Raw genomic sequence first — 13,171 nt, 5'->3', positions numbered from 1 at the left:
AAACCAGCCTCACCAATGTGTCAGAGAAAACACTGTGTACCTGGCGATCATGTCAGCGTGCATTGCACCCAGCCCACCACAGGAGTCGCTAGTGACTCGATGGGACAAGTACATCCCTGCCGGCCAAACCCTTTCCTTAACCCGGACGACGCTGGGCCAGATAGCACTGCGATGCAGTGCCCTAGACCACTGCGCCACTCRGGAGGCCCCTTCGCAGTGTTCTACAGGAGYACCATTGAGAGCATACKGTCGGGCTGCATCATGGCCTGGTATGGCAACTCCACCACCGCTGACCACAAKGCTCGACAGAGGRTGGTACGCTCAGCCGAACGCACCATTGGATGCTCAATGCCTGCCCTCCAGGACACCTACAACACGCAGGAAGGCAAGGACATCATCAAGGACCTCAGCCACTTGAGTCATGGTCTCTTCTCCCTGCTTCCATCACTCAGATGCAGGTAGTATAGGAGCAYCATGGCAAAAACTGTCAGACTGGCCAATAGCTTCTACCCCCAGACCATCAGGCTGCTGAATAGGTACTAGGCAGCCACCTGCTCAACCTGTCCCCCTCCTGCCCTTCAGACTTCCTACCCCCCCCCATGTATATATTCTACCCCCCCAGCAAACATTTACCTGCCCCAACCCACCAAATGGACATTGCTACAGTTATAAATGTGTATATTTATATCATTGTTTTTACCCACACTGTTGGAGCTCGGAGGATATGAATTTCACTGTACCCTGCGATTACGTCTGTGACCCTGTGCATCTGCCTAATAAACTCATCTATCATCGGTCTATCTATCAGAGCCCCATCTGTTTGGAGCCCCACCTGTTTAGCTAAAGAAATATATATATTTTTGGGTTGCCTGTTTTGCAGGTTGGTAATGTTCTCTAGTTGAGCTGTGATTGGCTCAGTGTTTTGTCACTCATGGCGACACTATGTCACCGCAAAATCTACGGGGAGAGCTCGAACATTCAAGCCCCTTGGGTGCTGCCATAGAGTTTCATTAGAAGTGCTCATCTAAGAAGGCTCAAGGTCATTGGCCCCAGATAAAATGACATCAAATAACTTATATATACTGTAGCTTTGATTGGAATGATCATGTTAACAACAACATCTTAGCTAGCAAGCAAGACAAGCAGTCATCATCATGAATCAAGTTGAGAATCTACAGGCAAATCCTTTTCAATCCTTGTCATATGAAGAGAAATTATAGATAAAACGTATCGGTGGTCATCGGCCATTGAACATAAACATTACCCAACAAGTTAGATATCACTAATTCAAGAATTAGTGGTTTGGAAGGAATCAGTGGCTAACTGCAAGTGTTGCAAAGCAATCACCAGCCTGCTATTCAGTGGAGTGGGTGTGTGGTCCAAGTCTGGGTTTAAGGGTCTCTTTTCTAAGCATAAAAGGATAAACATTGAACACTATGGGCCAGAAAATGTTGAATACATTGGCCATGCTGTCAATCCAGCATGACTTCTGCTGCGTTCAAAACAACTGGAAAATCTCAGACTTCAGTGATTTCAAGACAACTGGGAACAGGGAAAAAAACGAGCTCCGACAGGGAAAATACATTTCCAAGTCAGGAACTCTGGCCTCTTTCTCAAGCTCCAACCTGAAGATCACTGACGTCATGATTCGACCTTGTTTTTTTAAACGAATTCCCAGTTTTCTTGAAAGCACCATAAATCCAGAGAATGTATGATGCTTAGTAAGCTGTTAGTAGCCCATGTGCCTCACCATAATAATTCGGTCTACTAGCTGCCACCGATCCTTTTTCCTTTTCTTTTGGTTCTGTCTGTTTTGTGTTTCACCTGGTTTCATTTTGGTTAATTAGGGGGGGGTATTTATCACGACCATTTCCTTTGGGTTTWTGTGCGGGATTGTTTTCGTTTTGACTGTCAGTTAGTTTGGGTTGCGTTTTCGTTAGTTCATGTTTAACAGGTGGTTTTTCCCTGGACTGTGTCCGAGTGGGGTTTCGTGGCTACTGCTGTAGTCCGGTGTCCTGTTATTTTTGAGCTGGTTTAATAAAACGCCCGTTTCCTTCTGAACTTTTTTCTCCTGCGCCTGACTCCACACCCACATCTCCTTGGGGAGTTCTGACAGATATACCAGGCTGTCACCTTACCGTGAAATTCGTACTTACAAGCCCTCAAGACCAGCAATGCAGTTGAAGAAATAGAGTTACGAAATTATTTGCTAAATAAACTAAAGTAAAAAATAAAACAAAATAAAAAGTAGCACAATAAAATAACAATAACGAGGTTATAAACAAGAGGTACCGGTACCGAGTCAATGTGCAGGGGTACATGTTAGTCGAGGAAATGTGTACATGTAGGTAGGGGTAAAGTGAATATGCATAGACATTAATGCATATATATTAATATTTAATTCAGTGTTTGAAATTATGACCCCATCCTCAGTAGCCTATTCCAGCAGGCTATTTGGAAACACAGGCACTTCTTACCTCAAAATCGCCTCGSTATTCATGTTGAATAAATTYGTATGTTAATTTGAACTAAGCAAGCTGCTAAATCGTTCATTTTACATCTTGCYTATATATTGTCTAGGCTACTGTAGACTATCTGAAAAGAGATGCCTATCAGTGGCTATAGGCTACCTGCATGGCAAAGTTGAATTACAATCATAAACCCAGATTTTAGTCTAGCCTATGCCTATTGAAATGACAAGTCAATCTCGCAAATGGGCCATTTATAACGGGTTGTAGTCTTAACATCTGTCAAATAATAACAGCACAATTGCCAGAAAATTGCCTAAMATTAGTTTTTTATGTTGTCCAAGTGTGAGATTTCGACATCCTCTGACCAACTTTCATCACTCCAACTCTCCTGTCGGATTTATCTATACAGTAGTCATGCACATGTGCAAAGGGGATTTATTTACAATTATAAACTGGTTACCAACATAATTAGAGCAGTAAGAATAAATGCTTTGTCATACCCGTGGTATACARTCTGATATACTACGGCTGTCAGCCAATCAGCATTCAGGGCTCGAACCACCCAGTTTAGAACAGACCATATACCAGGGGTATGATATATATATGTTTTACTGTTCGATTTTACGTTGGTAACCAGTTTATAATAGCAATAAAGCACCCGGGGTTTGTGGTATATGGCCAATATACCACAGCTCATGGCTGTATCCAGGCCATATACCATACCCCTTGTGCTTTATTGCTTAATCATAGCAGTCAAATTGGTTAAATCGTCATCCATTGATAGAAAATGATCTGGGGAGTTTATAAGGGCGAATTATCTTTTCTCTAGGTAATATTCCAATTCCTTTTTTAGGTCATGTCATAGCTCCAAATAGTTAGTATTTTGAAGAATTGTGCTTCTAACGTCGTTACAAGTTACTACGATATTCCTTCTTAATTGGCTCGATAAGGTTATGGGGAAAGGATTTATTGTATAAATATGGCAACTTCTCTTTTACTGTGAAAAAAGTAGGCTAGTTTTCAGGACTTTTCTGTAGTTTTGAGTGATCATTGGGATAGATATTTGAACTGGACCTGGCAACCTTGGCCAGGTGAAACCCCGCATCATTAGCTCATTGTTAGGGCAATCGAACATTTAGAACGAATGACTGGGTCGCATCCATATATACCGAAAAAAAAGACGTAACGACAGGTTTGATTCTCAGGCAACCGAACCGATAGATAGAACGACCAGCCGGCTTGGGTAGAAACCCTAGATTTGTGTCGGGACTATATCTTGTTGAAGGATGAAATTGTATGAATACATTTATAAAATAGCGTGTTTAATTAAAATATGTAAATCAGTATTTGAATATGTTGGTAACCGGTTGTATAAAAGTGATAATGCCCTCGAAGCCGGTGTTTGGAGGATATATTGTCAGGGTTTGCCGGCCCGAGACAAACACCCGTGCCAATATATCCTCCAAACACCGGCTTATCKGGCATTATCACTTAAATAAACAGCTRCATTGGACCATAAGACACTTTATGTTGGTGTTTCCTTTATTATGGCAGTTACCTGTATGATGACCATCACAATGAGACATTCATTTATGTCAGATTGAACATCGTACTTTCGACCTCTCTTACGCCACTTTGTTACAAACCTTTACATTGTACAAGTGTGTTGGATGAAACATTTAAAGAAACTTGCCAAAATACATCAAATGAAGCGGCCAGTCTGTGAAAACCAATCAAATCGTGCATTACTGACGAGAAACTGGCCAATCCGCACTGCCAACAAATCATGTCAAACAAAAATCCAACCAATGGGATGGGATGACAGGGGCATGAAAGGGAAACGAGAAGAGAAGTCGCGCAAACACATTTCTTGTGAAAAGCAATAAACGTTAGTTGTGGTGGCGAATTCAGTCTATATTAAATACAGTCATTGATGACGCGATAGAAAGGTATGTTTTGCCTTTGTCTCATTCCTTGTTGTGAAATTACTTCCAAGTCTGCCAAGCTCTCATGTTAGCTAGCTAACGTTAGCTCGCTAGATACTGAATCAACTGAAAATACTGTAGCTAGCTAGATTGTTCACAATCCGTTTGTAGGCTTGTAGCTAGCGCATTAGTCCCACTTGCTCAGCAGGTTAGCTTTAGACAACGTAGTCAAGCTGTCCTACGTAATGTTACACACTTCTAGCTACGCTAATTAGCTAGCCAGCTAGACGCGCATGCGTGACAAGGTGGGTATCTCACAAAGCTAGTAACTATTACCAGATTAATAGGGGAAACCCTATAAATTGTCCTAGTTATAAGTATCTTTGATAATACAGTCTATATAGAGAGGTAAACCATGCTCTTTGTAAATCAGCAGGATAATAGCCATCCGGTTCGTTCTCCAGCTTATTTGTTATCAATGACAAGACAACTAAAAAGGCAAAGTGGGATGATGAAGTAATGTGGGAGGCTATAATAAATATGTAATCTCATCTTTCTCTATCCAGGCCTCCACCATGGGTGAACCACAGCAGGTGAGTGCCCTACCTCCCCCTCCCATGCAGTACATCAAGGAGTACACGGACGAGAACATCCGCAAGGGGCTCGCCCCCAAACCCCCTCCTCCCATCCGAGACACCTACATGATGTTCGGCAACCAGTTCCAGTGCGACGACCTGATCATCCGACCGCTGGAGAGCCAGGGCATCGAGCGGCTCCACCCCATGCAGTTCCACCACAAACGGGAACTTAAGAAGCTCAACATGTCCATCCTGGTGAATTTCCTGGATCTCCTGGACATCCTGATCAAGAGCCCTGGCAGTATAAAGAGAGAGGAGAAACTGGAGGACCTGAAGCTATTGTTTGTCCACATGCACCATCTGATCAATGAGTACCGTCCTCACCAGGCCAGAGAGACCTTGAGGGTGATGATGGAAGTGCAGAAGAGACAGCGCCTGGAGACTGCAGAGAGGTTCCAGAAGCATCTGGAGAGGGTCATGGAGATGATCCAGGGGTGCCTGGCCTCCCTGCCCGATGACCTGCTCCAGACTGAGGGCTCGAGTGGGGCAGGGGATGGGTTGAGGGGTGGTGGAGCAGCGATGGGGTTGACCGCCAGGTTAAAGACTGAGCCCATGGAAGTGGAGGAGGCTGGGGCTAGCTGTATGGCTGTTGGGCCACAACAGGACAAAAGCATGGGTGGTGCTGCTAAGAAGGACAGAGTATGGGACAAGGATGCAGCAATGTGTAGTATTATCGACGAGATCGCCTGAGTTTTGTATTTAGGGCTGGGGTCTCTACAGAAGGCTGCAATGATGAAGAACGTTTAGATAGAAATGTGTTCTGTAAAACAGATTGTCTGTTGTGAATCGAGTCCTCTTCATTATATTTCTATATGTTCAGAATCAAAATGATTCACCATGYTGAATATAGGTTTCTCTTGTTTTGGTATGTTTGTTTCATTGCTATTATTGGTCTCTGTTTAATTGTGTTGTATGCTTAATCTAGTTCTGATCACATACGCTGTCAGCTGTTTTATAGTATTTTTCATGGACTATGAAGTGTCACAGACTATGAAAACACACCTTGAGTTCAGAATTTTTTGGGGCTATCATTAACGTTTGGATGCTCTTAAAATTCATAATTTGATAAGTTAATAAAGCAATTTCCAAGTCCTGTAACATAATTGATTAATTCTATTTTATATGATTCATTTTCACTATCATGGTTGACTGTTGAATTAGACAATTAGGCCTACCACCCTTTTTTCTGTTAATCTAAGAATGGTTGTATTATACCACTAGTGGGTCCTGCTGATTCCTTTCAGGTTGTCTTCAAACTGAGTCCTGGCTAGAAACCACTGTTTTCTACTTTAAATTATATTTCATACCTTAGATGAGTCCGTGTGTGAACGATCAAACTATCTATATGTTTAGCAGCTGATTCACTGCATTACACTATGTAGTCCAAGAATGCTGAAAAGATCTTGCACTATGATCAAACCTGAACTCTATTCACATGTCATAACCTAATGTGATTGAATGTCAGTGATGCAGCCACTGCAACAGTCTTTGTTAGACGGGAAGCGCTTAGTCTGTGAAGCTGTGTGTGTAGCAGCTTGCTATGTAAGCTTATATACTTGTAGCAATGTGAGCTAATGTCCCAGTCAGAGGCGCGCTACACTACCTCAGTCTTTGTCACTGTTTGGCTAGAGAGAGACAGAGAGGTTAGTGTGTAGTGACATAGACACACTCCGGGATGAAGTTTCCCCTAGCCTAGTGAACAGCGTGAGCTGGCACACACCCAAACATTTTAGTAGATGTTGCTGACTGACCCAGAGTAAACTGTATAGAAATAGTCTCACTATGGAAATGCTCCCAACAATTTAGTGGGTAAATCACCAACTTTTTGGCAACACAATGCCCTGTACCCTAAAGAAGGCACTGTTGCTGAAATGGGGATTTACCCATTCAATTATTGGGATCATTTACATAGTGTGTGACTAGGTCTGTGCTATGTAACTACTAAAACATGCAGTAACGTGAGATTGCTCATTGGTGGTGACAGACAAAGAAATTGAAGCCTTATAGAACATGGGCTGAGATAGTACTGCAGGCAAGCCTTTGTTGTGTAAGATACGGTTTGAGTCAGAGGAGGCTGGGGGATGAGATACAGGAGGACATGCTCACTGTAATAGCTGGAATGGAATGGAGTCAAACGTGGTTTCCATTTGTTTGATGTGTTTGATACCGTTCCAGCCATTACAATGAGCCCGTCCTCCTATAGCTCCTCCCAACAGCCTCCGCTGGTTTGAGTATGTAAGTACATTAGTCCCATAGACAGACAGATACACTGAACCCCTAGGAGGATTCTAATTTCCTTATTACGGCATACATACAAGCATTGAATTGATGTGGAGTTCGTTTTGGATCAATGAGGACAGATATACCGCTGCCCGTGAAATGTGAATCTGAATTTCCATTCCTGTGTTATGAAAACATGTTTTGTTATTGAACTTGTTGGGAAACATAATTGCCTTGTTTTTCTGTATTTAATGTAGCCTAGATACTACTATCTCTGAAGTCTGTAGTCACATCAGTCATGCTTTATTTCAACAGAAGCAGAAAGCACAATACATTACCTAACCAGTCGGCCCTGTCTTTGTGCAGAGCAATCAAAACAACACTACTGCCCCAGATATCAAACTCCTACTCAAGTCAGGAGAGGCCTACATTTTCAAGTGGTTGCTATAGTGACAGAATGATTATGAATCATAGACCGCCTATGAAAGACATAGGTGATGCATTATGTGGGTCTGTAGATGCTAGGTGGGAAGGCCGTTGTTCCTACATTACTTTAACACACCTGATTCAATGATTCAGCTAATCAAGGCACTGAGGAACCCAATTGATGAGCTAAATCAGTTGTGTTAGCACTGGTCTGGAGCAAAAACCTGCACACCAAGTAGGCTAGCTCAGCTTTCCAGGAGGAGAGTTGGCTACGGCTGATCTGGGCTAATGGCTGGGTGTCCTATCATCAGATTGACTGTTTAGATGTGTCGGTCTTTTAATAAATGGCCTTATTGGCCTACCTACCTGCATGTTGTAGGGATGGCTCCAATCCCTTTTTTGCATCCCAAATGGCATAGTGCACTACTTTTGACCAGATCCCATATTCCCTACATAGTGCAGAGCCTTGGTCAAATGTAGTGCCAAATATAGGGAATAGCTCTCGAGTGGCGCAACAGTCTAAGGCACTGCATCTCAGTGCTAGAGGTGTCATTACAGATCCTGGTTTGATTCCAGGCTGTATCACAACCGGCCGTGATTGGGATTCCCATAGGGCGGCGCACAATTGGCCTAGCGTCATCCGGGTCAGGGTTTGGCAGGGGTAGGCCGTCATTGTAAATAAGTATTTGTTCTTGACTGACTTGCCTAGTTAAATAAAGGTTAAATCAAAATATATAGGGTGCCATTTAAAACACAACCCGTATCTTGGCCAGAGACACACGCCCAGTGATTTACCCCAAAACTGGAAAGGTATTGTGATGGACCAGGGATTAAACCCTAATTAGGCTAACCCTTACATACATACTGTGTGTTACCTGTGCCATGGAGAACAAAGGGGGAAAGGTCAGAGAGTTTACAGCTTTATTTAGACTACTGTAGGACGAGGAGGGGGAGCTAGCTGAAGAACTGTACATGGAACCGGTGCCCCCGCACATTGACTCTACCGGTACCCCCTGTATGTAGGCTTGCTACTATTATTTTATTGTTGCGCCTTAATTATTTGTTATTTTATTTCAGTTTATTTTAGTAAATACTTTAACACTTTTTTTTCTTAAAACTATTGTTGGTTAAGGGCTCGTAAGTAAGCATTTCACTGTAATATCTACGCCTGTTGTATTCRGCGCATGTGACAAATACAATTTGATTTGGGTTATATGGGGATGCCAACTTAGCCTGCCCTGCTTTCATAGAACACATATCTTTGTTGGGTTGAAAGGAATGCCAAGTAGGCTGTAGTAATCATGTAATATGTTTTTTTTGTTGCACAATCACTCATGGACAGATGAAACGGTGAGAACATGTCAAGGCTCACATAGAATTATGTGATTACAAGCAGCAGTTGTTCCTGTTTTGGGTTTTTGTCATTGATTATTTGGACAATTCCAGATTGGGTGAAGACAGTGCATGAACTAACCTAACCTAGCAGGCGTAAAAGAAACAAAAGATCCTCTGGCAACCGCACAGGTCGTTGGCTTGTCACAGCTGCAAAGTCATAAACCGTGCCTATTTCTACAATTTCTCTTATTAAATGTGATTTTAAATCACAGGAGGTTGGTGGCACCTTAATTGGGGAGGACGGGCTCTTGGTAATGGCTGGAGCGCTATCAGTAGAATAGTATCAAATACATGCCATTCAAATGCCATTTGCCATTTGCGCTGTTCCGTCTATTATTATGAGCCGTCCTCCCCTCAGCAGCATCCCAGGTTTTCAACCTAACCGTAACCACACTGCTAACCTTATTACTAACCGTTACCTTAAATTAAGACCAAAACCAATTGTATTTTTTCAGGAATTTTGACAATAGCCCAATTTTGGCTTTGTGACTGTGGTGATTTGTGACAAACCCTGGCACAGACGTCTCGAAAAGAAGAAAAAAACCTGTCAGGGGAGGTTCTCTTCTGCACTGTTCAACCAATCCAGTAAATGTGGAGGAGGAGTTAAGATGGGAGTGTTGCCTCGTTAACACAGACAGAACAATGAGACAGATGTTTCATTGGATGCATAAATCTGAAGCTTCGGGTTGGCATTTCCATTCACCACCAAATGTGGTGATGAGAGGAAGCCCAGTGGCTGACAGTGGGAGAAGATGGGGGTTTCCACTAGTTACCACAGCCACAAAGTCAAAATTGGCTATATCGTAAAAATTAATGAGAACTAAAATGAGCTTTGGGATGTCCCTTCCCTACCCACTGGGCACAGACGTCAATTCAATGTCTATTCCACATTTGTCCAACACAATATCTTTGAAATTACATGGAAACAACATTGATTCAACCAGGTGTGTGCCCAGTGGGTAACCCTAACACCTACCTCTTACCTTAACCCTAACCTTAACCCTAACATGAACCATTTTACGCCTCACCCAGCAGACTGTCGACCAATCACCACGCAATCCCTTCTCAAAGTCAGGGTAGGATGGTGCTTTCACGACAACTGGGAACTCAGAGAAATATGAGGTGTAATCATGACATCAGTGAACGTCAGTTCGGAAAGTCGGAGCTCTAGAAAGTTGCCAGAGTTCCGTACTTGGAATTCCGAGTTGGATGACCGTTCAAAATAATTTTTCCCAGTCGGAGCTTGTTTTTTCCCAAGTTTACAGTTGTCTTGAATGCACTGAAGTCGGAAGTCTAAGATTTCCAAGTACCGAGTTCCCAGTTGTTTTGAACGTGGCAAATGTTGAGAAACCTGCCTATTTCCTTGAAAGTATGTAATATTACTTACAAATCTATTGAATATCACAGAGATCATGTGATTTATCTCAAATCTGGAAAAGATTTGTAATGTACTTCTGGTTCATGATATTCATGCTAATGTTGGGTTTTTGAGCTAGCGCCCAATTGACTCCCATTCACTACTTAAAGGAGAGCTCACCTTGTCACAGAATAGGCCATAATGCACCGTGTGGCCAATTGAAGACTCAATTACTTTCGCCTCGTTCATTTTTTTGTCCCAGCTTTCCACTCGTCCAARCTCTCCCCTACGTCTGGGCCAGGTGGTGAAGGTAGGTAACATTACCTCCACCACACTGATCCTGACCCTGGGGGCCAAACAAAGGTGTGTCCTCAGCCCCCTCCTGTATGCCCACGACTGCATGGCCTCACAGTTCCATCTCCATCAAGTTCGCTGACGACACGACAGTAGTAGGCCTGATTACCAATAACGTTGAGATGGCCTACAGAGAGGAGTTAGGCACTCTGACGGCGTGGTGGCAGGTAAACCTTCCAACAGAAAAACGACCCTAAGCATACAGCTAAGACAACGCAGGAGTGGCTTCGGGACAAGTCTCTGAATGTCCTTGAGTGAACCTGCCAGAGCCCGGACTTGAAACCGATTGAACATGTTTGGAGAGACCTGAAAATAGCTGTGCAGCAACGCTCCCCATCCAACCTGACAGAGCTTGAGAGGATCTGCAGAGAAGAATGGGAGAAACTCCCCAAATGCAGGTGTACCAAGTTTGTAGAGTCATACCCAAGAAGACTCAATGCTGTAATCCTTGCCAAAGGTGCTTCAACAAAGTATTGAATAAAGGGTTTAAAAACTGAAGTAAATGTGCTTTTTCTTTTTTTGTAAACCTACTTTTTGCAAAAGTTTGGACACACCTACTCATTCAAGGATTTTTCTTTATTTTTTTAAACTATTTTCTGCATTGTAGAATAATAGTGAGGACATCAAAACTATGAAATAACACATGGAATCATGTAGTAACCAAAACAGTGTTAAACAAATCAAAATATATTTTAAAGTTGAGATTCGTCAAAGTAGACACCCTTTGCCTTGATAACAGCTTTGCACACTCTTGGCATTGTCTCAACCAGCTTCACCTGGAATGGTTTTCCAAAAGTCTTGAAGGAGTTCCCACATATGCTGAGCACTTGTTGACTGCTTTTCTTTCACTCTGCGGTCCAATTCACCCCAAACCATCTCAATTGGGTTGAGGTTGGGTGATTGTGGAAGCCAGGTCATCTGATGCAGCAAWYCATCACTCTCCTTCTTGGTCAAATAGCTCTTACACAAGCTGGAGATGTATTTGGTCATTGTCCTGTTGAAAAACATATGATAGTCCCACTAAGCGCAAACCAGATGGAATGGCGTATAGCTGGTGTGGGTGTATCTGCATAGGCGTACAGAGGCCCATTATCAGCAACTATCACTCCTGTGTTCCAATAGCACATTGTGTTAGCTAATCCAAATTTATCATTTTAAAAGAATAATTGATCATTAGAAAACCCTTTTDCAATTATGTTAGCACAGCTGAAAACTGTTGTGCTAATTAAATAAGCAATAAAACTGGCCTTTTTTTAGACTAGTTGAGTATCTGGAGCATCAGCATTTGTGGGTTTGATTACAGGCTCAAAATGGCCAGAAACAAAGCACTTTCTTCTGAAATTCATCAGTCTATTCTTGTTCTGAGAACTGAAGGCTATTCCATGTGAGAAATTACCAAGAAACTGAAGATCTCATACAATGCTGTGTACTTCTCTCTTCACAGAACAGCGCAAACTGACTCTAACCAGGATAGAAAGCGGAGTGGGAGGCCCCGGTGCACAACTGCGGAAGAGGACAAGTACATTAGAGTGTCTAGTTTGAGAAACAGACGACTCACAAGTCCTCAACTGGCAGCTTCATTAAATAGTAGCTGCAAAACACCAGCCTCAACGTCAACAGTGAAGAGGTGACTCCAGGATGCTGGCCTTCTAGGCAGAGATGCAAAGAAAAAGCCAAATCTCAGACTGGCAAATAAAAGATTAAGATGGGCAAAAGAACACAGACACTGGACAGAGGAACTCTGCCTAGAAGGCCAGCGTCCCAGAGTATGCCCCCTTTATTTATCTTATAGTTCAGACTTACAGGGAGAATACTGTAAGAATGTACAATGTTCTGAATTATGTTGCTGTACATTTCAAAATTGCWGAACAAATAGTTATATTGACCACGTCCGTCCTATCTCGTTCCTTAATGTCTTAATGGAAATTACGGATTGCCTCTTACCCGCTTGTCGTCCCCTTATGCCATAGTTTGTACATCTCAACTGTCAGTAGAAACCACATTTGTTTAAGCAAGTCAGCCATATCAGCTGTTTTTTTAAAAGGCAATTAATGAGGCTGAATGAAGAGACGCCAGGAAAAAAAACTTTCACGTTTTTCTGTCACATGTTTCTGCAGGCGGCAGATTCCCTGTATTTAGATGACTCGAACGGCCCAGGTCATTATAATAGCGTTTGGAGATTAGTAACTTGTCGGTGCGCGTTTTATGATTTTTGAGAAATATAAAAACCACTGGCAGTCGGTTCCTCCCGGTTCACCACCAGTCGGAGTAAAAGCGTGTTATGAAATCGGTTTCACAACAGGGTGGGACTCCGGTATTTCCACCAATAGCATACCCAGCGTTCCCGTCACATGATCTTTATTTATGTAAGGTAATATCCTTACA

General features: G+C 42.7%; 1 protein-coding gene across 1 annotated transcript; it reads left to right on the top strand.

The window, feature by feature from the left end:
- Window positions 1-4,266: 4,266 nt before the first annotated feature.
- med7 (mediator complex subunit 7) lies at window positions 4,267-6,127 on the top strand. The gene is made up of 2 exons (XM_023990417.2): window positions 4,267-4,420; window positions 4,963-6,127. The coding sequence occupies exon 2, from the start codon at window positions 4,972-4,974 to the stop codon at window positions 5,722-5,724; it is 753 nt and encodes a 250-aa protein (XP_023846185.1). The 5' UTR covers window positions 4,267-4,420; window positions 4,963-4,971; the 3' UTR covers window positions 5,725-6,127.
- The last annotated feature ends 7,044 nt before the right edge of the window (window positions 6,128-13,171 follow it).

This window comes from Salvelinus sp. IW2-2015, linkage group LG6.2 (assembly GCF_002910315.2).
Source record: "Salvelinus sp. IW2-2015 linkage group LG6.2, ASM291031v2, whole genome shotgun sequence".
NCBI classification, from domain to species: domain Eukaryota; kingdom Metazoa; phylum Chordata; class Actinopteri; order Salmoniformes; family Salmonidae; genus Salvelinus; species Salvelinus sp. IW2-2015.
This window is presented reverse-complemented; position numbering and strand designations above follow the sequence as displayed.